The sequence below is a fragment of the Tenrec ecaudatus genome, chromosome 17 (assembly GCF_050624435.1).
Source record: "Tenrec ecaudatus isolate mTenEca1 chromosome 17, mTenEca1.hap1, whole genome shotgun sequence".
NCBI lineage: Eukaryota > Metazoa > Chordata > Mammalia > Afrosoricida > Tenrecidae > Tenrec > Tenrec ecaudatus.
The window spans coordinates 41,625,411-41,650,447 of record NC_134546.1 but is presented as its reverse complement, the minus strand read 5'-3'; the positions used below and the strand labels follow the sequence as shown (position 1 = coordinate 41,650,447).

Here is a 25,037-nt window from a genome sequence, read left to right as displayed (position 1 = left end):
TCAACCTGGATCCAATTTGGAAAATAAATAAATCTTTAATAGAAAGAACATACAAAATTTCCAGGTATCTTTAACCCACCACAGAGTACATAAAGTAATAATAATATGATATCCCATAGAATGTTCAATGCATTTCCTTTAAGAAACATGTAATTAATTCTAAACTGGAGGGTAGAAATTTGCGTGATAAAGAAAAAAATAAAAATCATTATACTTTGTATTGCTTTACATTATAAAACATGTTTGACAGGTAATGATTGCCTTGGTTTACATGGATCCTAAGGAATTGTTTTATTTAATTATTTGGAGGGAACCTTGAACTGTTTTTGATAAAGCAGGTGGGTGGGCTGCTATTTTTTCCCCTTCTACATTTGGGGAGTGGGGACATAGGGGGAGGGAAAAATGCCAGGTGACATGACAAATTTGTCACAGAGAACATAGCAAGTGACAGTTGCAGAATTGGTCAGAAAAATGTACATCTGCAGAGAGACACTAGGAAGAGCTCCTGGAAAAGAGAAGAAATTGGGGAAGTTCTGGAACAATAGAGACAAAGTCACTGCCATTGAGTAGATTTCAACTCATAGCAACCTTATAAGTACATGGCAGAAGTGCACCTTCAGGTTTCCAAGACGTTTTATCTTTATGGATAGGCAGCCTTACGTTCCTCCTGCAGAGGTACCTGGGGGATTCCAATAAGGTCTGCATCTCAGTGTGTATCGCATTAAGAAGCATAAAGTGAGCCTCCCAGAAAAGCAGGGTCATCCCACATCCTAGACTGAAGGTTCAGCAAAGGACAGGGAATCTTGGACCAGATTCTAAATTCAAATGAAGAAAGCAGAAAGGAGACCTTGAAACACAAGTTATTTTATCACTGATGATATCAATGTCTATCTTGAGAAACAGTTAGATTCTGGAGATGAATAGAAGGTAGAGTCAAAAAGCTTTACTGAGGGTTTGGATATGTGGTGTGAGAGAGAAAGGTGACATGTTCCCATGAACACCTTCAAAGACTTCAGATGGACCAGGTTTTTAGGGAGATCTGGAGCTCAATTTTTTATATATAATATTTAACATTCTTATTGGACATCCAAGTAGAGGTTGTAAGAAGGCAGAAAACTATAAGATTTGGGGATTCAGGACAACAGAGCATTCTGAAGATTAAAATATGGGAGCTGTCAGCTTGTAGATATTATTTGTGTCATAGGACTGAATAAGAACCCCTATGGAGAAATAAATAGAGAAAAGCATTCAATGGTTGAAACCATGAAAATTTCAGTACTTACAGGTCAAATAGAAAATGAGAAATTAACACAAAGAGACTGAGAAAGAATTTCTAAAAGGCTAGAAACAAAGTGTTATTAGATTAAACACACACACATGAAGATACTAAAATTCTAAATTTTAGAATTTTACAGCTATCAGTAATTACTATCTATAGCTATATGAAATTATTACCTCAATTTGTATGTGGAACAACTAGTAATCATAGGTATTGCTGTGTATGTGGTGTGGAATATTTGCAATGCACCCTGGCAGTATCAACTGAAGTTGAATATATGCATACCTTCTATAGATCAGCACAGCACAGGAGCCTTGGTGACACAGTGGTAAGAGAGCTTGGCTCTGAACTGAAAGGTAATGAATTTGAACCAACTAAACGCTATGTAGGGGAAGGACATAGGAGTCTGCTTCCGGGGCAGCCCTGTTCTGTCTTACCGGGTTGCTCTAAGTCAGAAATGACTCGGTAGTAGGGGGGTTGGTGTTTTACTTATGGACCAGAAATCCCATTTCTAAGTATACTCACAGGAGAAATAGGTAAGATAATCACCCCCCAAATAAAGCCAATATTGCAAAGGCATAGAAATTGTAATCAGCTTGTATGATTAGTATCAGAATGGCTAGTGTTTCTAAAGTGAAACCTCTAGGAAAATGCAAATGATTAAAGTACTGGAAGACCGAAAAATTGGAAAGAGGATTAATGCAGATATAGTTAGGTTTAAACTGAACACCTTATCATTGTTCTCCCTTTTCACCTATTTTCAATTTGTTCTAGTGTTTATTTTCTTTCTTTTCAGTTGAGGTTTTTTGATGTTATATTTTGTTATTGTTGGAATTATTCTGATATGTTTTTCTCCATATCAAATCCAAGATAGATCAATCTATAGAGATAGTAGCTAGATTAATAATTTTTAGTGCTATGGCAGGGGAGGTTGTTAGGAAATGGGGAGTTAATGATAATGAATACAAGAATGAAGAAAATGTTCTAAAATTGTGATGGTGTTTCTGATGGATTGTGATGGTGTTCTCAGCAATTCTTTTTAATATGGGTAAACCATTAAATTGTGTTATATGTAAATTATAAGTCAGTAAAACTCTTAACTTTAAAATATATAAAAAGTAAAAATTGACAATTCTCAAAGAAGAAACATGCAAATCCAAAGCATAGTGGAAGATTTTAGGACATGTCTCTTAGTAAGGACACAAAAAAAAACCAAAATGAAATAAACAGCCCAATGCTGTTGAGTTGATTCTGACTCACAGTGATCCCGTAGGACAGAGTAGACCCATCCCATAGAGTTTCTAAGGTTGTAATCTTATGGAAACCGATGGCCACAACTTTCTCCCTTGGAGTAGCTGATGAGCTCTCATGGCCCATCTTTTATTTAGCAGTTGATCACTTTACTACTGCGTCACCTGATGGCTCTTTTCTCTAAAACTGTAAGTGTTCCTAAATATCAAACAAAGTATCAACAACAATAGCAGGTAATCTTAAGAGTCGGAAAAAGTATAGCTAGAATGTTCCTTAGCAAGCATAGGGAGATTTTATTTCACTTACTTTAGACATGTTGTAAGGAGAGATCAGTGCTGGGAAAGGTAGAGGAGTGGTGAAAAAGAGGAAGTCCTCAATGAGATGGATTGATGCAGTGACTGCCAACAATGGGCTCAGGCATAGGAACACTTGTGAAGGATGGAGGAGGCGGGGCAGTGTTCCATTCTGTTATACTTAGTGTCACTATGGGTTGGAACTGGCTGAATGGCACCTAACAAAGGCAACTTGGGACTTGAAAAGCAACTGGAACCTAGAAACTTAAGCAAATGATAGAAGCTATAACCTCAGCAGATCTGTTCTAGTAAGAGCTGGAGTCCCAGAGAAGATTCAGTTACCGAGTGTGGCAGATAATGGAGGAGAATATCCTAACTCATTCTTGTCCACCCTCCAATCTCTTGCCAATGCCCACCATTCCTTGAACTACTTTTTTTATTTTAATAAAAAATTTTATTGGAGGCTCTTACACTTCTTAAAAAAATCCATACATCCATTATGTAAAGCACATTTGTACTTATGCTGCCATCAGCCTTTTCAAAACACTTTCTATTTGATCCATTGGTATCAGCTTCTCATTTCTCCCTTTCCCCCACCCTCCCACCATCATTAACCATTTATAAATCATAAATTATATTCATATCTTATACCATTCACTGTCTCCCTTCACGCATGTTTCTATTGTTCATCAGCCAGAGGGAAGGGGGTGTTAAACGTTGATCATTGCAATAAATTCCATGCCTTCATGATATTGTTATTCCCATTATTGTTCCTGAGGGGTTTATCTGTCCTGGATTCCGTATGTCAAGTGCTCTTATCTGTACCAGAGTACAAACTCTGATCTAGCCCGATCAGTAAGGTAGAACTGGGGTCATGATAGTGCAGGGAGGTGGCATTAAAAACCAGAGGAATAATGTGTGTTTCATCGGTGCTTTACTGTATCCTGGCTGGCTTGTCACTTCCTTGTGACAGGTTGCCACTATGCCCCACCCCCCTTTTGTTCCCAGTTCCCATAATATGATTGTTTGGGGTCTTCTAATACCTGCTACTTGATCTCATTGACACCTTGTGATTACACAAGCTGATGTACTTCTTCCATGTGGGCTTTGTCACTTCCCAGCTAGATGGCCACTTGATTATCTTCAAGCCTTTAAAACCTCAGATGGCATGTCTTTTAATAGCCGAGCACCATCAGCTTTTTATTTTTTACCACATTTGCTTATGCACCAATTTTGTCTTCAGTGATCATGCCCTGAACGAAATTTGAAGTTGACTGATTAGATGGTAACTTGGAAATAAATCTGCAAGATTGATCCTTCTTGCAATACAGAGCATAACACAGGAAGAACACTGGTTAGATGTGAGATAAACTAAGGCAATGGCTAGCTTTCCCTGTATATCAAGCTATCCAATATTCTCTCTTTATCCTAGGTGTAATGGGAAATCGTGAAAGGGTTTGAAGAAGGAAATCACAAACTTATTGGCATTTCTAAAAGTTAGTGCTGGAAAAATGATCATGGAAAAAATGGGAAATTCTTGCAGTTGCCTAAAGAGGTACTACATTGACTTAAACTAAAGTGGTAGCAGATGAGAAGTAGACTGATTGAAGTCTGTGTAAAAGGTAGACTTGAGAGGACAAGACATTGATGGGAAAGGAACCAGGGAGACGCCAAAGTTCCTAGTTTGAACAACAGGCAAAGTGAAGGATTCAGTGCCTAAGATAAGAAAAACTACCAGGGTAATGAACATTTAAAATAAAGTTGAAACAAGTTAGGTAAAATAAACAATTAAATTAAGTTGGTAAATTCATTTTAGTTTTGATACCTATGGGTTATCAAAATGTTGAGTTTAAATGAACCACTGATTATTAGGGTCTGAAATTCACAAGTAGAATATTAACTGGTATATATATTCAGAAACATCAACATATGCCTACTATCTGAAACTAAGGGAGCAGATAAAATTGCCTTGGGAGAGTATGTACAGGGAGTATAGAGTTTATATTCAATGAAATTCTAGTATTTAGAGGAGAAAGGCATACCAGGAAAGAAAATGAGAAGTTCAAGGATATATCATTAAAGAATCAAAAGGGATGTGGTACCAGGCATGGAAATGTCTCAAAGGTAGTGCTTTAAGGCTAAAATGTAATTGAGAGGTGAATATGGTGAGAACAGTGGTTCTCAACCTTTCTAATGCTCAGACCCTTTAATACGCTTCCTCATGTTGTGGTGACCCCAACCATAAAATTATTTTCATTGCTACTTCATAACTGTAATTTTGCTCCTGTTATTAATCATCATGTAAATCTGTTATGCAGGATGAATTTTCATTGTTACAAACTGAACAAAATTAAAGCATAGTGATTAATCATAAAAACAATATGTAATTATATATTGTGAAATATTTATTTCTAAATTACAAATAAATAAATTTTGCCTTGAAACATGGTGTAGCATGGGTAACAGTCTTAATATACCAACAGTAAGTTACATTGTTACATTTTGCAACAGTATACATAAAAAGCCAACATCAGTGTGAAGGTTGAGATAGCTTCTTTCTCACCAGATCAGAAATTCTTGGGACAGGCTTTTCAAGAGCACAATGAAGAACATCTTCCACAACATTTACCCAGTAATTATAATTCATGAAGTGTTGTTTTACCTCCAATACTGCTGCTTTCGACACAGTAGCTGCTTTTTAACAGAGTAACTGCTCTCTACACAGTAGCTGCTCTCTACACATGTGTGACTTGGTCCACATAAGTACATTATGGCGCCAACCCTGTCACATACACCTGAATTTCTATGGGGTGTATGAATTTTTTGTGATGAGTTGGTGTGATGATGTCATCATGCTGGGTACTTATATGTGGGCGTGTCTGCATGTAGGCAGACCCACCTGGGACTGATAGAGGAGCAGTGTCTCAGTTCCTAAGATCATCAGAAAATATGTGTTTTTCTGATGGTCTTAGGAAACCCCTGTGAAAGGGTCATTCAATCTGAAAAGGGGTCGGGACTCATAGGTTGAGAGCCACTGAGTTAGAACTCTCTCGACTTCCTAATGAAAATCACACTCTAGAAGACAAAATAAAGCATAGGTACCTACTGAAAACATGACATTCATACACAACAAAGGATTTCATCGAGAGAGTCAACAGAGAACCCACAGCTAGGGGGAAAATATCCAGTAATAATACATAAATAAGGGTGCCCTCGTGGCACTGTCTGGTAAGCTGTGAACAGCAAACAACCAAGTCGGTGGTTCAAACCCACCAACTGCTCAGTGGAAGAAATATGAGGCTATCTGAGCTCATAAATAAAAGGTTAATCTCCAAAATCTATTGAAAACTACATCTTTACAAGAAAAATACAAATAATCCCATCAAAAAATGAACACAAGACATGAATAGTCAATTTACCAAAGACAACATCTAGACAGCCAACAATCATATAAAGAATGTTCACCATCATTAGCAATAAAAGAATCCCAAAATAAACCAATGATTAGATATTACTTCACACTGACACTTTTAGAAAAATTCAGTAAAATAGAAAATAAATGGCATAGAGGACATGGAGAGGACGTTTTGGCATTGCTGGTGCAACTGGAGGAATGTACAATCAGTATAGAAAGCATTATGATACGTTCATAAACAAAAGCTAATCCAAGTACTTGGTGATACAACAATGTCTCTAGTGGGCATATACCCTAAAGGAATTAAGAATATAACATAGGAGAAGTCAAGATGGCATCCAGGTAGAGTCACTAGCCAGGTGCTCCTGGTGTTTGATCAGAAAATTAAGAGATAGGCAGGGGAAGCAAGCCCATGGAGAAAGCAATGGGACCAACAGTTCCAGAGTGACTTGGGGAGAGGAAGAGGTGGGGAAACGGAGTGGTGAGCAAACAATGCCATAGACAGGGAAACAACTAGGGAATTAAAAGCTACAACAAGAAGGATGTAGAGATGCCAGGGGTGTTGGAGTAACAGGAATCTAGCTGAGAGGAATTACTAAGAGGAAGAAGAAGGGCGGGCATGCTAGAGGGCAGGAGGAAGGTAAAAGGAAACAAAGCAAAGATATATGAGGCAAATCTATGGATAGAGGTATAAACATAGGTGTGCACTTATGTAAATGTATTAATTCATAAAAGTAGAGGTATTGGCCTATGTACATATATTTATATGGCAATAAATTGAGGAAGTGGGTGGACTTTGGGCCTCTGCTCAAGCCCTCCCTCAATACAAGAACACTTTGTTCTAACAAGCTGGCATTCTGTGATACCCTCCCAAGATGGTCACTGAATACAAAGCGGGTGCATAAGCAAGTGTGGTGAAGAAAACTGATGGTGCCTAGTGATCAAAAGATATAGCATCTGGGGTCTGAAATGCTTGAAGATAAAAAAGCGGCCATCTAGCTCAGAAGCAACAAAGCCCACATGGAAGAAGCACACCAGCCTGTGCGATCATGAGGTGTCGGCAGGATTATGTACTAGGCACCAAAAATCCCCAAACAAAACAAGCAAATTGTTGAGAAGGGGTGTCAGAGCAGAGACCCCAAATCTCTCCCCTCATAGAAGGATCACAGAGAAGGAATGAATCAACCAGGGCATAGTATAGCACCAATGAAACACGCAACCTTCCTCTGGTTCTTTGAGGCTTCTTCCTCGCCACCCACCCCTCCCCACCCTCCACTATCATGACCCTAGTCCTACCTTTCAGCTCTGGCTAAACCAGAGTATGTACAATGGTGCAGATCACAGCTCACAACACAAAGAATTCCTGTCAGATAAACCGCTCGGGGACAGAAATGGTAGTAGCAATACCAGGAGGGTAGAGAAAAAGGTGGAGGTAGGACAGGAGGAAGGGGAACTGATTGCAATAATCGACACATAACATGCCCCCCCCAGGGGGATGAGCAACATAAACATGGGTGAAAGGAGACAGCAGTCCGTGTAAGATATGAAAATAATAATAATCTATAATTTATCAAGGGGTGGAAGGTGGGGAGGGAGGGAAAAAGTGGAGCTGATACCAAGGGTTAATGTAGAAAGTCAATGTTTAGAAAATTATGATGGCAACATATGTACAAATATGCTTGATACAATTGAGGTTTGGAAAGTTATAAGAGCTGTAAGAGCCCTGAATAAAATTATTTTAAAAATTTATATATAACACAAACAGATATATGTACATCTATGCTTACTGCAGCAATTTCTATAAGAGCAAAAAGAGGGAAACAATCAAAACCCACAATTATAAAGGATTGGATAAACACACTCATACATTCGTACTATGGAATTTTATGCATCAATAAAAATGACAGCTCTCTTAAACACCATAAGACATAGAGAAAACTAGAGAATATTATGCTTAGCAAACTGTCAATCTTACACTGATAAATATTTCATATCACTATTGTTATAAGGAAAAACAAGAAGAAATGTGCTTTATACAAAAATCGGCAAGACTTTGATTACTATGAGGAGTCTAGCAGAGATGGGGGTGAGAACCAGGAGAGGGAGGATGGGCAAAGGACCGAGAAATGGAAGCTTTAAAATAAATAAATAAAAATTAAATTTAAAAATTGCTTCATGGGGGTGGGGTGTAAACCTCCAGATTGCTTACCCCTCAGATCTAAGTACTGGTATGAGTGGCTGAAAAGGGAGGAAACGTAGAAATGAAGAGCACCTAGAGTCTTCAGTGACTGAGTTAGTTCAAGTTTATTGTGCCAACCTGGCCAATAAACACATGTGGGGTTAATTAAAGGGCAGAGGGATAAATGGCTCAGTGAGCCTCATCTTTCTAGTTCTCAGGTCTTTTACTTTCTGATGGTCAGACCAGGGTGCAGCTGCCTTAGCCAGATCCCTGCTTCAAGTGGCAAGGCTCACTTCCTGCAAGACATCCCTGAGGAGAAGCCGCATGGACCTACCCCCATGCAGCCCTGGGTGCTGGAGCAGCCGTGTGGAGACTCCTGCCAGCGCTGAAATGCTGACACGTTCACTGACTCAGCTTCCTTCTTCCTGCAGTCAGTGTCATTGTGTGTATTTTGTGAGATGGAGGAGGACTTTGTGGATTGATGTCGGACATATGGGTTAAAGTTGGACTTGTGGGCTTGGGCAGCACTGGGTTGGGATGTTTTCTTGATGTGCACTTAACCTTCATATAAAACTCTCTTACACATATGAGTTTCAGTGGATTTGTTACTCTAAAGTACCCAGACTAACACAGTGCAAGCATATTGCGGTGGAAGGGGGGGAGGGAGGGAGTTTGAAACTAAGATAGGACCTTTGTGACTTTTGTGCAGTAGTAAAAGAAACATCAGATTGAATTGTGAGGTGAGGAAATGGTGAAATCAGGTGTGTACAAGTCGTATGTGGAGATACCTCCCCCAAAATGGGGGGGGGGGGGGGAAGCTCCACTGGGAAGATCTGTGGTGGTATGAATTTTTCCTGCTAGGCAAGCATCCAGCAACTCACTCTGAGTTAAGGCACCCAGGGGCATCTCTTGGTAAGGTTCTGCTTGGTCACAGTGATTTTTTTGTAAAGGCAGTTTTTCTCAAGCCTTTTTTTGTGATGGTCTATTTAAGAGAGAAGTATGCAGCTTGAAATTTTGTTACTTGCTCGGGGAAAATGCCACAAAAACGGTTGTGATGTTGAACACAGCTTACAACTCAAGTGTCCAAGTGGTTTTCTCATATCAACAGCAGACTATTGAAGAGATGGGAATGGTATCTGGACTATCTTGGAGCTCCATTCAGCGAATTTTAACAGACGGTTTAGGAATGAGAAGGGCCGCTGCAAACTTTGTGCCTTGGGTTCTGACTGACCAGGAAAAGGAGAGTTGAGTAGAAACATGAAAGAACAGTTCCAAAGCGACCCAGACTTATTTTTCCAAGGTCATTACTAGGAATGACACAGGATGCTATTAAGACTCACAAAGCAAGCAGAAATCAAGCCAGTGGATGATGCCATTGTCGCTTCACCAAGAAAAAGCTCATCAAGTGAAATCAAGGATCAAGATGAGGCTCATTTGGGGGGTTTTTTGTTTGTTTTTTGATGTGAGGGGGATAGTGCATGTGGAGTTTGTTCTACCAGGTCAGACTGTTAATCTTTAATGCTTTCTGTTTTGAGGTTCAGAAAAGAGTTCCGTGTAACAGTTTGTGACCAAAAAAAAAAAGGCCTGATCTGTGGCGCACAGGAGACTGGTTTTCCCAGCACGACAGTGCACCTGTGCACACTGCCATCTCAGTGTGCCAGTTTGGGGCAAAAAGCAGCATGTCTCTCTTGCCCCATGTACCTGACTCACCTGACCTCACCCCATGCGACCTCCTTTTTATTCCGCAAATGCCGAGAGACATGAAAGGACAGCAATTTGATCACATAGAAGAGGTGAAGAAAAACTCAGGGAGGTGCTGTCAGCCATCCAAAAGGATGAGGTAAAAATGTTTCCAAGAATGGAATCACAGATTTGACGAATGTATTAAGTGTAATGGAGACTACTTTGAATGTTGTTTTGTTTTATATATATATATATATACACACACATAGCTTTTTTTAAAATCCTGTTTGAGGCTTGGGGGTGGGTTACCCCTTATGTAAGACGTTTGATGGGGGAAGGGTCATAGAAATAGAGCAGTCGTTTGGAAGAGGGTTTCGTTGTACAATACAAAGCTATTTTGAGACTCTGAGAAAACAATACAAACAAGGCTTTGAGAATTTCGTTTTCACCAGACTGTAAGAACATATGGGATGTCCTAGCCATGTTCACACTCTCAAGACACATTGCTCCGAGTTCTCACTGCCTTGACTACGGGAAATGCAGACTGCAAATGCCTCTTCTTATCATGTCCAAGGGCCCCCACAGGTGCAGAAATGGATCAAGTCCTCGTGTTTGCACCCTCTCCTGGTCAAGCTGTGCAACTGCTGGCGCCAAGAGGCCCAGGCTGGTGCCGCTTCCATCTTCTCACTCCTACCAGCCAGTCTTGATCATTTTCAAGGCTGGTGTTGCCTACGGTGCTACTGGAAAGGAACCCACGTTACTGGAGGGGTCGTTAGACAGGATGGGACTTCAGAGTCACTCCCGAAGCAGGAAGCTGAGGAAGCTGACCGTTTGTGCTGGTCTCCACATAGACTTACGCTAGTTAACCAACGCACAGAGCTGCCAGCAAACCAGGAATAACTGTAGCCATTTCTGTGTGATGTTTACTAACAGGACTACCTACAATTAGGTGCTCCCTTGTCTACCAGAATTTCTCTATGTGCTTTGTTGTTGCTAATTTTATGTATCCTGTAGTCTGTTCCAACGCATAATGACTTCTCACACAACAGAACAAAGTGCCACCTGTTTTGTCCCATCCTCACAATGGCAGCTATGTTTGAGCTCATTGTGGCCACCACCTTGTCACTCCATATTATTGAAGACCTTTATTTTTCCTGGGCGTCTGCCAAACTGGATGACCTTTTCCATGGACTCGTCCATCCTGAGAGTGTGTCCAACGGACGTGAGACAAAGCTTCACCACCACCCCTTCAAAGAACATTTTGGCAGAAATTCTTTTGCCCATTCTTCTGGCAGCCCATGGTACAGCCAACATATTTCAACGACACCGTAATTCAAATTCACCAGTTCTTCTCCCATCTTCCGCATTCAGTTTCCAGCTTTTGCATGCACACGAAGTGATTGAAAATGCCATGGTGTGGCCCAGGTGCGCCTTAGTCTTTTACCGAAACAACCCCAGCAAACCCTCTGAAGCACAGTTCTACACCATGTAATCACCATGCGTCAATCAATTCAACTGCAACTGTTTGGTTTGGTTTGTTTTTTTGTTGTTGTTTTTTGTTTTGTTTTGTTTTTAACATTTTATTAGGGGCTCATACAACTCTTATCACAATCCATACATATACATACATCAATTGCATAAAGCATATCTGTACATTCTTTGCCCTAATCATTTTCCTTTTTTTCCCCCTTTTCTTTTTTTACCTTTTATTAGGGGCTCATGGTTTGGTTTGTTGACTGTGGTATCTGACTCCTCCTAACAGGCACATAGGGCCAGGGGTCCTACCTGGACCAAATGTCCTGTTAGCAGAATAATGATCATGAGGTCACCCTCCTCATTAGGTTGTTACCATAGTGTCTACTAGGCTTCTTGCTAACCAAGCAGAAAATTCTAGCCCATAGTAATCAGATTGCCTTTGCCTTTTCACCTTATAGGGATATTTCCAGAACAAGAATCCATTCTCTGCCTACCTATGGTTTAGACAACCTTAAGAAGCTAAGAGCCAGGTCAACTTACAACTTAAAAAAGCTTCCCAGTTTGGAAAAGTTTGTCTCCCTTATGGAAGCCAGCCTCACCTACCCCAGCCACTGTTGTGCCTTTGAGAACTGGAGACGGCAAAGGTGAGTCTTCATATTCCCTTCATTGGTGCCTACCTTGGGCACCCCCCCATGGCAGAACTTGGTCTAGAACGTCTATGTTTCTGAAGCATGAAGAGAATCAACTTCCGGCGAACCCACCCTGACTGAAACTGTTGTGTACAAATTCAAAATCAATTATGGGTTTCCTGAGGGATATAGAGAGTTAAATTCTTCTAATTCTTTGAATGTGGGTACACAGGTAAAGGCTACCCATGTAGTAGAACCTCTACCAAGTATTAAACAATAGAAAGAAAGCAAACTTCAGTACCTGACTCATCATTGTCCTTAATAAATATTTGCTACCCTTTAACTTTGTACCATGTGGATATTTCAAATCCCATACTCTGCACACCTTAATTATTCAATTCTACTATCGTCAAGGTTATTTTTTGAGGTAAAAAGCACAAACACCATATCATATAATGATAATTCACTTCCAATACATCCCAACCACTCTAAACCTCACTAACCACCTTCAGATACCGTAATTTACAGAAAAGATGAAAATAAGACATCTCTCTAGATTTAGAGGAAATTCAGATTTCCAACCAAGATTTATAGAGGGAAATCTAAACAAAGCCTTGTTCCAGTAGGTGATCGGTTGGAATCTTCCCAATAGCTGGAGGGATCAGACAGGCTATGGAAAAAGTAGAGAAGAAGTGGAGATTACACTTATTCTAAACCCAAAACTCTCTCCTGCCTTTGCACACACTGACATAGTCCACACCTATAGCCGTATCCAATTGAATGATGCCTGGGCCCTGATTTCATACAGTGTTGTGAGCTGTCAAGACAATTTCAACTCATAAGGGTCAGAAAACAGACCTGGAACTATCGATTTTTGTTTTGTTCTTCTTTTGACCTGTTTCTATCTACATAAGACAGACAGGACAAACAATCCCGGGGAGAAAACAACGGGACTGGCAGTACTGAGGGAACATGGGAGAGGAGGGAGCCAACAAACTCAGGATAAGAGAATAAGAAGAGACCTAAAGTTGATGGCAAGAGGGGTATAATGCTTGGTGGGGTTTGATCAACTACAATGCATCCAAAAGGAATTACTGAGAGGTGAATGGACGGTGAGCATGATAATGGGACAGGAGGAAGGTGAAAGGAAATTGAGGAAATAAGTAGGAGGCAAAAGCTATTATAGAGGTATAGCTATAGGCATGTATATATGTAAATATATTAATTTATAATGCAAAGGATAGAGGCCAATGCACGTATCTTTATATGTTAACTATTAAGTAGCAGATAGTCTTTGGGCCTCCCTAAAAACAAAAACACTGTGTTCTAATAACCTGGCACTCTTTGATACTCACCTTCCTGACACGATCCCGGAAGACAAAATGGGTGCATAAATAAATGTGTTGTAGAAAGTAGAAGATGCCCAGCTATCAAAAGATATAGCTTCTGGGATCTTAAAGTTTGAAGTTAAACAAGCAGCCAGCTATCAAGGATGCAAACAAGCTCACATGGAAGAAACACATCAGCCTGGGTGACCATAAGTCAACAGGATCAGGTGTCAAAAGATCCAAAACAAACAATTATATCAATGTAAAAGAGAGGAGTTGGAGCTGAGACCCAAAGCCTATCTGTAGACAATTGGACATCCCTCAACAGAAGGGATACAGGGAAAGGATGATTCAACCAGAGTACAGTATAACACTGACAAAACACACATCATTCCTCTAGTTCCTGAATGCTTCCTCCCCCTCACTACCATGACCCAGTTCTACCTTACAAATACAGCTAGATCAGAGAACACACATTGGTACAGATAAGAGCTTTTGACATGTAGAATTCAAGACAGATAAACCCCTCAGGAACAGTAATGGAAATAGAGATATCATGAGGGGAGGGACATGGTGGTGTCTGTTGGTGGGGGAGGATGGGGAACCCATCACAAAGTTGGATATGTAGCCCACCCCCCAGGGGGACAAATAACAGAAATATGAGTGAAAGAAGACAATGACAGTGTAAGACATGAAATAACAATAATATACAATTGATCAAGGGTTCACAAGGACAGGAGGGTGGGGAAGGGAAGGGGAAAAAGAGACGCTGATACTAAGGGCTCAAGTAGAAAGAAAATGTTTTAGAAACATTGATGGCAACATACATACAAGTGTGCTTAATACAACTGAATGATGTATTGTTATAAGATTTTAAGACAAGTTCAACTCATAAGGAGTCTTACTGGCAAAATGGTAAAGTACTTGGTTGCCTACCAAACTCTCTGGTGACATCATAGAATTAAAGACCTGGTGATCTGTTCTGCTATCGGGTGATTCTACTCTGCCCTATGGGGCCATTCTATAGCTGCATAACATGTACACACAGTCTCTGTGATATGATTTCCTGCTGAACATAGTCTCCTTTACTGTTTCATCTTTAGCCTACAAGGTGCTGCGCATATAGACATATCCCTGTCCCAAAGCAAAACAAGCACACAAAAATACTATACACCCTAAGATATTTTCAAAGTACCCAGGAGTTCACACTCTGACCCATGGGAAGGATGTGCACCTTCAGACTTAGCATGCATCATCAGGAAACCGGCCAAAATCGTATCGCTTCTCAGAGACTCCTTCAAGGGCCAGGATGTTTCTTCCTGGTAACTAGAATTATAAAGGGACTGGACTGAAGCAAAAGTGCTGCCTTCTTTTCATTCCAGACAAGAACCCTAGCCAGGCAAGAAAGATACTACTGCACTGCTAAGACGGAATACCTTGAGAGATAATCACAAAGAATATATGATCACTGGAAGAGGGATGCTCAGTGTGTGGTCTGACCCAACTACATCATGCCCCAGGAACTTCTCATCTCGCCGTGCTGCTCAGGCTCCTCTGCTCTGGAGACGTCTGCGAGGCCAGCCTAGCTTCAGCGCTCTCCCCACCCCAAAACTCAAGGCCTGGCTTCAATTTCCCATGACATGAAGCTGTCCCCAACCCTCCCAGACTGTCATCAACGTGTTGTAGCATACCACCAGGACCTTCAGAAGGAAACAGAGAAGGGACCCACCTGGCTTCCAGGGAGGCATGACACAGTGACATAACAAAAATTAGAATAGGCTTTAAAATTTATTTTTAACAAATTCATATTCACATAAGCACATTGCAAAGGAATTACACTATCCTGCTGGTGATTGCAGGGGGAGAATGAAGACGATCATTTTATTGCATATCACCAGAAGTGTAGTTTGCTAACAGGGTTTGAATCTAGCAGGGTTTGAATCAAGGCCTCATATAAACTTTGGTCCTCGTGACTGTGGGGTTGGGGGCAAGCTCTCCTCCTGGGCCCTTACCTACAAGTCATTGCAACCTCGTCCTTCATTTGGCATGGAACCAGAGAGGCCCTTGTCCATATGCTTTACTCCGCTCACAATGCTCCCTTGCTCTTGTTGTAACACTATTGAGTTTATCTTAGAGTTAGGTCTTTTCTTCATTGCCAGATTTAAGGCAGGCTAGCATATGCAGCTAAATTCCATCAGGGCTTGAAACCCCAAAGGGACTCAGTCAATCACCTCCAGCACATATCTTTATACAATCAACATTTGTTGAGCACTCACTCTTCCAGGCACCACAGTGTTTGCACCTTTATCTCACTTAATCACAAAAGTACTATCATTATAATTATTGCTTTGTCAGATGAAGTCCTGAGGCTCAGAGACAGCACATAACATCCACAATACCATCCATACCAGGTCCAAGCCCTCTGATCCCTCCACCGCCAAAGCCCAGGCTCTCAGCCTGTGGTTCTCAACATGTGGGTTGTGATCCCTCTGGGAGTTAAACAACCCTTTCACAGGGGTCACCTGATTCATCACAGTAGCAAAATGACAGTAATGAAGTAGCAATGAAGATAATTTTATGGTTGGGGTCACCACAACGTGAGGGTCTGAAAGGGTGGCAGCATTAGGAAGGTTGAGAACCACTAGTCTAGGCCACTCTTTTCTATTACTCCCAAACATTTAATGATTGATTGATTGGTTGGGTTGTGTCTTACATTCTCAGTACTGTGATAACAGAAATAACACAAGTAGGCAGCTTTGACAAAAATAAATTTACCTTCTCGCGGTTTAGAAAGAGGGACATTTCTCTGTTGGCTCTGTGGAACCCTCCTGTCTCAGAATCTGTAGTATTATCTCAGTGTTCCTTGAAGATCATCATATGGCATCTATCTTTCCGTGGTTTGTGCTTCTTTCTGTGTCTAGTTTATGTCTCAAAAGTCTTTATATTTAAGACATATCCTACACTTGTATGTCGTAAACATAATAAAAACCCCTAATTCCAAATGAGACTATATCCACAGCATAGAGGTTAGGGTTCCAACATAAATCCAGGGGAGCACGATCTCATTCACAACAGGATGCAAGAGTGCTAACTCCTAAACTGATTCTGGATGAGACCCCAATTCCTTAGGAGATTTAGCATTTCCCAAACCACCAAAGAGACAAGACTGTATCTCCCTCCATTTTCAGTTTTGTTTATCAGAGATACACATTGTTTACCTGGTCTCAAAAATACTCTTCCATTTAATGAACAGGAAGCATCAATACCTAACAATGTTGATAGTGGTACCAACAGAGACCCTTCAACAGCATCAACCCTGAGGCCCAGAAAGGGAAGGTTGTCTCTGAAATGGTTGCTTTGGAATGGAGCCATAGCCTTCCAGCATCACGTGGCTTAATCTTTGTTCCTAGAATTGAAACACAGCTAACCCAGTGACTGGATTTAAGAGTCAAGAGTTTGATTTAGTACAAGACTGTGTTAGTCTGGGTCGAGAGAGAAACAAATCCAGGGAGACACTCATATATGTGTAAGAGAGAGCTTTATAAAAAAGAGTAGTTACATATTGAGTAAACATCCCAACCCAGTGCAGACCAATTCCATAAGTCTGATATTAGCCCATATGTCCAATACCAGTATAAATTCCTCTTCAGATTAATGCAGCCATGCACTAATGCAGAATTCAGGAAGATCATGGACCAGGGGGTGGAAAGTCTTGTGGATCCGGTGGTGGTGGTGGAAGTATCTCTGTGCTGACATGGGTCTCCATGTGGCTCATTCAGCTCCAGGGCTCTGGCTCCCTCAGCTTGGCTTCGTGTGTCTTGTCAGTAGGAAGACGAAGCAGAGAATGTATCTGGCCTCCAGTGACCTATTCATCTCCTTCATGTCTCCAAATGAGGTCATCAAGTGGTGACCTGATGTACAGGCTAGACTCTACCACTTTGCAAGTTGACAGGAGATTATGTAATTTCCACAAAGACAATAACTCTCTTGCCACCCTAAAAGACCATTTCTGAGCTTGCCTTGCCTTTGTTGTAAAATCCCTGACTCAACCATTCTGCATTCTTATTCCCAATTTTAATTAAGCAGTTTCTATGAAATTAGTTTGGACTTACAGTAACCATGTGTGTGTCAGAGTAAAACTGTGCTTCACAGGTTGTCAATGGCTAAGTCTTTGTTAGGTCTCAGAGCTTTCTTCGGAGGCACCTCTGTAGAGAGTTGAACCTTGGATGTCTTCACCGCCCAGCATGCTTTTACTCAGAAACAGAGGGATGTCAACTGATGTGAGAAACATTATCAGTCTCTAAAACAAAAGATGACGCATTCCCCACCAAAGGAGAGTCTCTTGGGCCAAGAGAAAATTGTTTTCTTCTTGGAAATTACATTTCTAGAGGAGGAAAAAGGGAGAGAATTCTTCCTCGGTGGCCCTTTCTCATCAACTCTGATGGTGACAAGCTCAGTCCACACTTGGTTGAAGGCTTAGCTAGGACCGAACCTTTGTGACAATTGGAGCCTTCAACTCTTCCACTCTCTAGCCACCAGCCTTCTCATCCTGGAGGCTTGGCAAGGGGGTTAACACTCACTTTCAGAATCAAATTCGAGATCATAGAGTTGGAGAAAATATAAGCAGTAACACTGCTGTGGATTTGTCTCTCAGGGATGAAGCCAAGGTGTTTGTGTGTGACTTCTTGTTCCATCAAAATTAGCCCCAGTGTGAAATGATCCCATCCCTTTAGCCTTTGCTTCAAAACAAAACTATTACCCTTTCGCTCTCTGTACGTGTGATCCATCTGTCTGGGTAGAATATCATTTGGTGTTAATTCAAATCCTTTCTGAAAGTGTCTCTTCCCTGTTCACAAGACTTCTTGTACATTTGAGTCTAAAGCGTAAGCCTAGGCAGGCAAATGGAACCAAGCAGCACCAAACTCCCCAGGGGCTGGGTTACAATCTTGGGATAAATTAGGACCCTTTGTTACCTGTGTTTCCTCTTTGGGGGGCACACTAGGGAACTGTCTACTATGAGAGACTTAGGCTGACCTGGCAAACATATACAAACTTGAGGCCCATTGGGGTCCCTAGAAAGTGGGATAACCAAGCACTCTCCATAACACACTGGGGAAATTAGCTGGCCTCCCATCAGCCTAAGAGCACCCAGCATGGCTGGGGCTGATTGTGGGCAATCTGATCCTGTAGGTGACATGGGCAAAATAAGCAAAACTGCCCTCGTGTCAGAAAGTAGTCAAGGTCTTCTAGAGAGTGGAGGAAGAAAGCACACCCTACCAGGGCATATTAAGAGACACCTCCGTGGAGAGGGAGGAAGGGAAAGGGCAGGGTCTGTAAATTATTTGCACTTAGCAGCAAGGCTTAGCTAGTCCCAGGCGCCTTCCTCCCCACATTCAGGTTGTGGCCAGATGGTTTCCCCGGTGGGCTGTCCAACTCTAGGAATATACACATGAGTTGCTGTGTTCATTTACAGAAAGCAGCATTAACCCTTGAGCATAACCTCAAGGGCAGACAAGTGGCTGGAAAAAGGAAAATTGAAAAAATATATCTCAGAAACCCCATCATTTCTATCCTGAGTAAAGACTAATGTGTTTGTTCTTCTGCTTCCAGGATGTTGATTCTATTCCCTTTACTATTTTTCTAGCTCTGAGCTTCATCCACTCTGCAACAAATCTATTTTAAGGCCAGAAGTTGATGATGTGGCTCAGGCTAGGGGTCAGAAAGTCTCCTTGACAGAAGATGATGAATCCAGTTACGGCAGAGGAATTGACATGATGTATAGTGAATTGGACTATGAATTATGTAATGAAGTGGTTGAGGTGACCTGCTTCCCTAAGCCTGATGCATTCAACCCGTGTGAAGATATCATGGGGTACAATATCCTCCGAGTCCTGATATGGTTTATTAGCATCCTGGCCATCACTGGGAACATCATAGTGTTGGTGATCCTGATTACCAGCCAATACAAACTCACGGTGCCCAGGTTCCTTATGTGCAACTTGGCCTTTGCCGACCTCTGCATTGGCATCTACCTGCTGCTCATAGCATCTGTTGATATCCATACCAAGAGCCAATACCACAATTACGCCATTGACTGGCAAACTGGAGCAGGCTGTGAGGCTGCTGGCTTCTTCACCATCTTTGCCAGTGAGCTCTCAGTCTACACTCTGACAGCCATCACCATGGAGAGATGGCACACAATCACCCACGCCATGCAGCTGAACTGCAAAGTGCAGCTCCGCCATGCTGCCAGCATCATGCTGGTGGGCTGGATCTTTGCCTTCACAGTTGCCCTCTTGCCCATCTGTGGTATCAGCAGCTATATGAAGGTGAGCATCTGCCTGCCAATGGATATTGATAGCCCTTTGTCACAACTGTATGTCATGTTCCTCCTTGTGCTCAATGTCCTGGCCTTTGTGGTCATCTGTGGCTGCTACACCCACATCTACCTCACGGTGCGGAATCCCAACATCGTGTCTTCTTCTAGCGACACCAAGATCGCGAAGCGGATGGCCATGCTCATCTTCACTGACTTCATTTGCATGGCGCCCATCTCCTTCTTTGCTATCTCTGCCTCCCTCAAGGTGCCCCTCATCACCGTATCCAAGTCAAAGATCCTCCTCGTCCTGTTCTATCCCATCAACTCCTGTGCCAACCCTTTCCTCTATGCCATCTTTACCAAGACCTTCCGCAGGGATTTCTTCATTCTGATGAGCAAGTTTGGCTGCTATGAAATGCAAGCCCAGATCTATAGGACAGAATCCTCATCCACTGCCCACAACTCCCATCCAAAGAGTGGCCATTGTCCTCCGGTTCCCAAGATCACTAATGGTTCCAGTTACACACTTGTCCCACTCAGCCACAAACTAAAGAGCTAAAACACAATGTGAAAATGTGTCTGCGGGGTTGAAGGACAAGTCTTACCTTTGAAGAGTGCGCCATGGATAACTGACTGCGCTTTCCCAAACCCATCTAAGATTATCGCCCTGACATGTTAGTGAAGTAAATTGCTCAGAAACTACTAATACCATGTAATAGATTAGGAAGCTTAAGTAATAAGACACTAACAGTCATTAAAATAATGAAATCCTATATAGCATTTGTTTATGCTTTATAATATTTGAGCTACTTTTAATTCAGATTATCTCAACTAGTGCTCATAAAAATCCGATTCAATAAACAGGCCAGGGATTATTCTTGGAGATTTACAGTTGAGAAATCCAAGACACAAAAAACTTACGTGAGGCAGTCAAGGTGTCCTGGCTTGTAGAGATATAGGTGGCACCCTGCGCTTTGACATCCAGGGAACTTCCAAAAGCAGCAGTATTGTATTCAATTAAAAAGTATTTGTTGAGCATCCATGTGTTGACTACACATTGGGTCAACTTGGCTAAATTGAAAATTATACCTAAAGGGTCCCTGTCTCCTATGTCTGCTGTGTTTCTGATGAACAGAGTCCCCTAGAGAAATAGGAGGGTAGAAGTGAGACACGGAGCCCTGACGGTGCTGTTGAGTTGGCATTGGATTATTAACAGCAAGGTCAGTAGTTCAAACCCACAAACCACACTACAGGAAATGATGAGGCTGTCTACTCCAATAAAGATTTTCAACCTCAGAAACCCAGAGCAGGGTCGCCGTAAGTTGAAATCAGTTGACGGCATTGAATTTAGTTTTGGTTGGGGTTTGTGGTCCAAAGAGGGCAGCAACCATTTTGTAGCCCATGCACTGTATAGCTAATCAGCTGACTCAGCTCCATGGTCTGAGGCGGGGCTGAGTCTGCAACTGCAACCTCCCCTTAGCTCCTCCTTCAAGTTCTCAGACTTAGTGCTTCACTCCCTGATGAAGTGTTCTGGTTTCTGCAGGATACTTTTGCCATCAAAACATGGCTTCAGTCTGACCTGTTTATTCCAGTGAAATCTCCGACTGATAATTTGCATTAGACTGAATCGGAATCAACATTTTCACCTTATCCCTAGGTAATCCCCAGATGTTTTATGTATATATAAGAAAGAAGTTGGTTAAAATGTGCATTCGGATTCAGTCAACCTGGAACAGGAATGCAAATTCTCACCAGAGGTGCAACCAGAATGAGCTGGTTAGACACCATACACCAATGTCCGAGGCAAGACTTGAGGGTTCTAGTGTCCTTGTGCCCTTCTTCCCTGCCTACTTGCCCAGTGTACTTAAAGTCCCTACTTCACAATGAGCCCCACAATGGCATCAACCAATTCCCTCTAACAAGCGTATTGTTGCTATTGCTGTGGACGGATCCATGGAAATAGATTTCCTTTCCTTTCTTCGTAGTCCACCGCACACGAGGTGTGTTGGCTGAGAACTGAACCCAGGTCTCGCATAGGGGAGGAGAGATCTCAACTATGGGAGGGGAGAATTCTAACTACCACTACCTCTTACACACACATACACACACACGGTCCATTCTCATTTTTACCGAAATTGTTCTACAAAGATGCCACAAGTAATGAATTGTGACTTTGCCCCAAGGGGGGAGCAGGACTGCAGGTTCCTGGAAGCCCCTAGTCACGAAATTTCCATCAACTGACCAACACGTAATTTTATTTGATGTGTTTCTACATATGTATTTTTCGTTAATGACACTTTATTAACTTTGATTTCACAGAATAATACATGTATATATGCCATAAGGTACATCATAGCCTGCTCATGCTCAAGAACACTCAATGTCATTTCAGCACTACTCTTGAGAACTACTTAAACCAGTAAATTCATCAACAAAAATGTGTGCATGTGTGTGTGTGTGTGTGTGTGTGTTGCAGTGGCTGGGGGAGGAGCACTAAATAAATCACAATGTTTGTTTATATTGTGAGAGCTGAAGAAGAAAGCACAGATTTACTTTAATCGACGTCAGCAGGGAATGTGCATATCCAGCGACTCACATGTTTCATTACTCTACACATGTCTGCAAATGGCCACAAAAGCAGAGCAAGTAATTTATTTGGACTTACCAATAAATTTTATCAAGGAGATAAACACAAATACAAAATATATTAAAAAGAGAATCCGTTATCTGTGTGTGTGCACGCGCAACTGGTTCTCCTCTGGTTTAATTATGATGAATAAAAGATACAACCTAGATACAGCCTACAATGTATCATGCATATAGATTTGAATATAAAAAAATACATTTAAGGAATCAGACAGAGTTGACTCTAAAGTAAGTCAACGCTAATCAGTCTGCCTGTCCAAATCTACTTTCTTCCTCTGTGACTAAGGTTAACCATAATACATACCAATTCAATTTATTTTAAAGACTGAATGAACAGATAACTAGGAATGAGGCTGTAGCAAGCCTAGTGCAGATGTGAGTTTATTTCCCAGATTAGTACCCGGGCTACTGGCCTGATGACCAGTCGAGGAGTCACTTTACTGCATTATATTGTTCCAGATAAAATGATCAAACTAGTTACACCTATTTTCATAAATGACCCCACTTGGTGAATATGGATCATAAATACCAGCCACAAGCCTTCATCAAGCTCTCTCATGGCCAGCTCAAAATGCTCCATGTCTCCTCTTACCACGTGCTCCTTCAGTTTAAAACTCATTCTTTCTCCCATTGTCCTGAGTCCATACTTTTCAAAGTTGGTCCCGAATAACTTAAGAAAGGAACCCCTTACTGGGCTAGATAGAGAAGCAATGAGCTCCATCTATCACAATATATGAGAGTAAATTTTAAAAGTATTATTACAAAAACCAAAGAAATATTTTAAACAAAAATATAAAAATGTGATGCTATTGTTCCTTGATATGTCGTCTATCTAGGTCTACACATCTGTCATAACAGTAGCTGTATCTCGCTAACCCTTCCCTGAAAAATTCTGCACTCTCACTTATATCAGGTCAAAACTGAAGTTTTGGCATCCTTGAGGTACCCACCTTGTCTTCTTTTTCCATGTTCATTGAGTTTGGGGAGCAAAAATAAGCCAAGGGTCTGATAGTTATAGAATCATTTGTCAATTTGAGAGGATTAAGAGTGAAATGGTGGAGTCTCACCTGTCGATTAGGTCATAGACAATGAGGCCTCTGTGTGGGCATGGCCTTCTCCTGAGGATTCTGGGAACTCCTATATTCCTCCTTGGAGGTGGGAAACACACTCTCTCAGCTTACTTCCTGGGAAACATTGCAGCTGACAAAACACATGGAACTACACTAGTGCCCTGAGCTGGAGGAACCATGTAGAGACCCCTGCCAACATTGAGATGCCTCTACTGCCACTGGATCCACAAGACTTTTCACCCACTGGCCGGTGAACTTCCTGCATCTGGCGTCATTGCATGTGTTGTGTTAGACTGAAGAGGACTTTATAGACTAGTACTGGACATATGGGCTAATATTGGACTTATGGCCTTGGACTGAACTGGGCTGGGATGCTTCCTTAATGTACAATTACTCTTGTATATAAAGCTCTTTCTTACACACATACGAGTATCTATGAATTTGTTTCTCTAGTCAACCAAGATTAACACAAAGGGTCAAGATCAGGGCCATATGGTGGAATGGATACAGTTTCCTAATAATATTCTCCTGTGACAGCACTGGCTACCCTCAAAGATTGATCAGATACAATATCATGGGGGTGGGGAAGAAATTAGGCAGCACAACTTTCTTGGCTTTTTTCTCACTAGTACAGTATTTTTTAAAGTTCGTTTTCATGAGTCTTCTTGATCGCTCTACATTCTTTGGGAAAATCTGTGAGCATGACCCTTTAGAATAAAAAAAGTCAACATTTTCTGAGCTGTCCTTTCTGGCTTGAAATTAACTGGCCCAACAGACCCCCAGGGAAGCCACTGTTTTGATTGGATCTACTTTGGAAGGCACCCCAGGAAGACTAATTCAAGTGTCTTCACTGAGAGAATTTGCCTGCAGGCATCCATTGATTGAAGAGGTGTGTGTAAAAATGTTATGCTTAGGAAGATCCTGTGCACATGTGAAACAGAACCTTAGTAACGCTCCTTTTTGACTGACCTTGTAATATGAACATCAAGTGAAAAATAAAATAAAATTTCTTTTGTAAACAGACCACAGTAGCCCCTCATTCCCTGTGCCAGCTGAGCACTTGATATGCAGCTAGGCTAAATCGAAATGTTTTGTAAATATGAACATAGGAATTGGTGCAAAAGGAATAAGGTGGGGGGAGATGAATGACCCTTGGTGGCATAGTAGCTACACACTGGTTAAGATCTCCAAGATCCACAGTTGAAAACTACCAGCTTCTCCACGGAAGTACAAAGCTTCCTAATCCCATAAACAGACTCTTGGAAACCCCTAGGTATAGTTCTCCCCTATTCTGTAGGGTCGCTAAGAGCCCAAATCGACCCAATGGCAATGAAAAGCTCATGCATAATATTTCTATTGATTATTGAACTGATCATATTGTAGGGACATTAGGATAAATATTATTCATTCTGAAAATAAATTACATCTTTCTTTTTTTTAATGTGGCCACTAGAATATTTAGGGATCAG

The 25,037-nt window shown here is 41.5% G+C and overlaps 1 protein-coding gene across 2 annotated transcripts in view; it reads left to right on the top strand.

The window, feature by feature from the left end:
- Window positions 1-23,261, top strand: part of FSHR (follicle stimulating hormone receptor) — a 281,173-nt gene extending 257,912 nt beyond the window's left edge. For both annotated transcript variants that reach the window (XM_075535760.1, XM_075535759.1), the window contains 2 exons: window positions 12,035-12,220; window positions 19,178-23,261. In XM_075535760.1, coding sequence (XP_075391875.1) covers window positions 12,035-12,220; window positions 19,178-20,411 — 1,420 coding nt within the window. In that variant the 3' untranslated portion in view covers window positions 20,412-23,261. The remainder of the gene's footprint in view (window positions 1-12,034; window positions 12,221-19,177) is intronic.
- The last annotated feature ends 1,776 nt before the right edge of the window (window positions 23,262-25,037 follow it).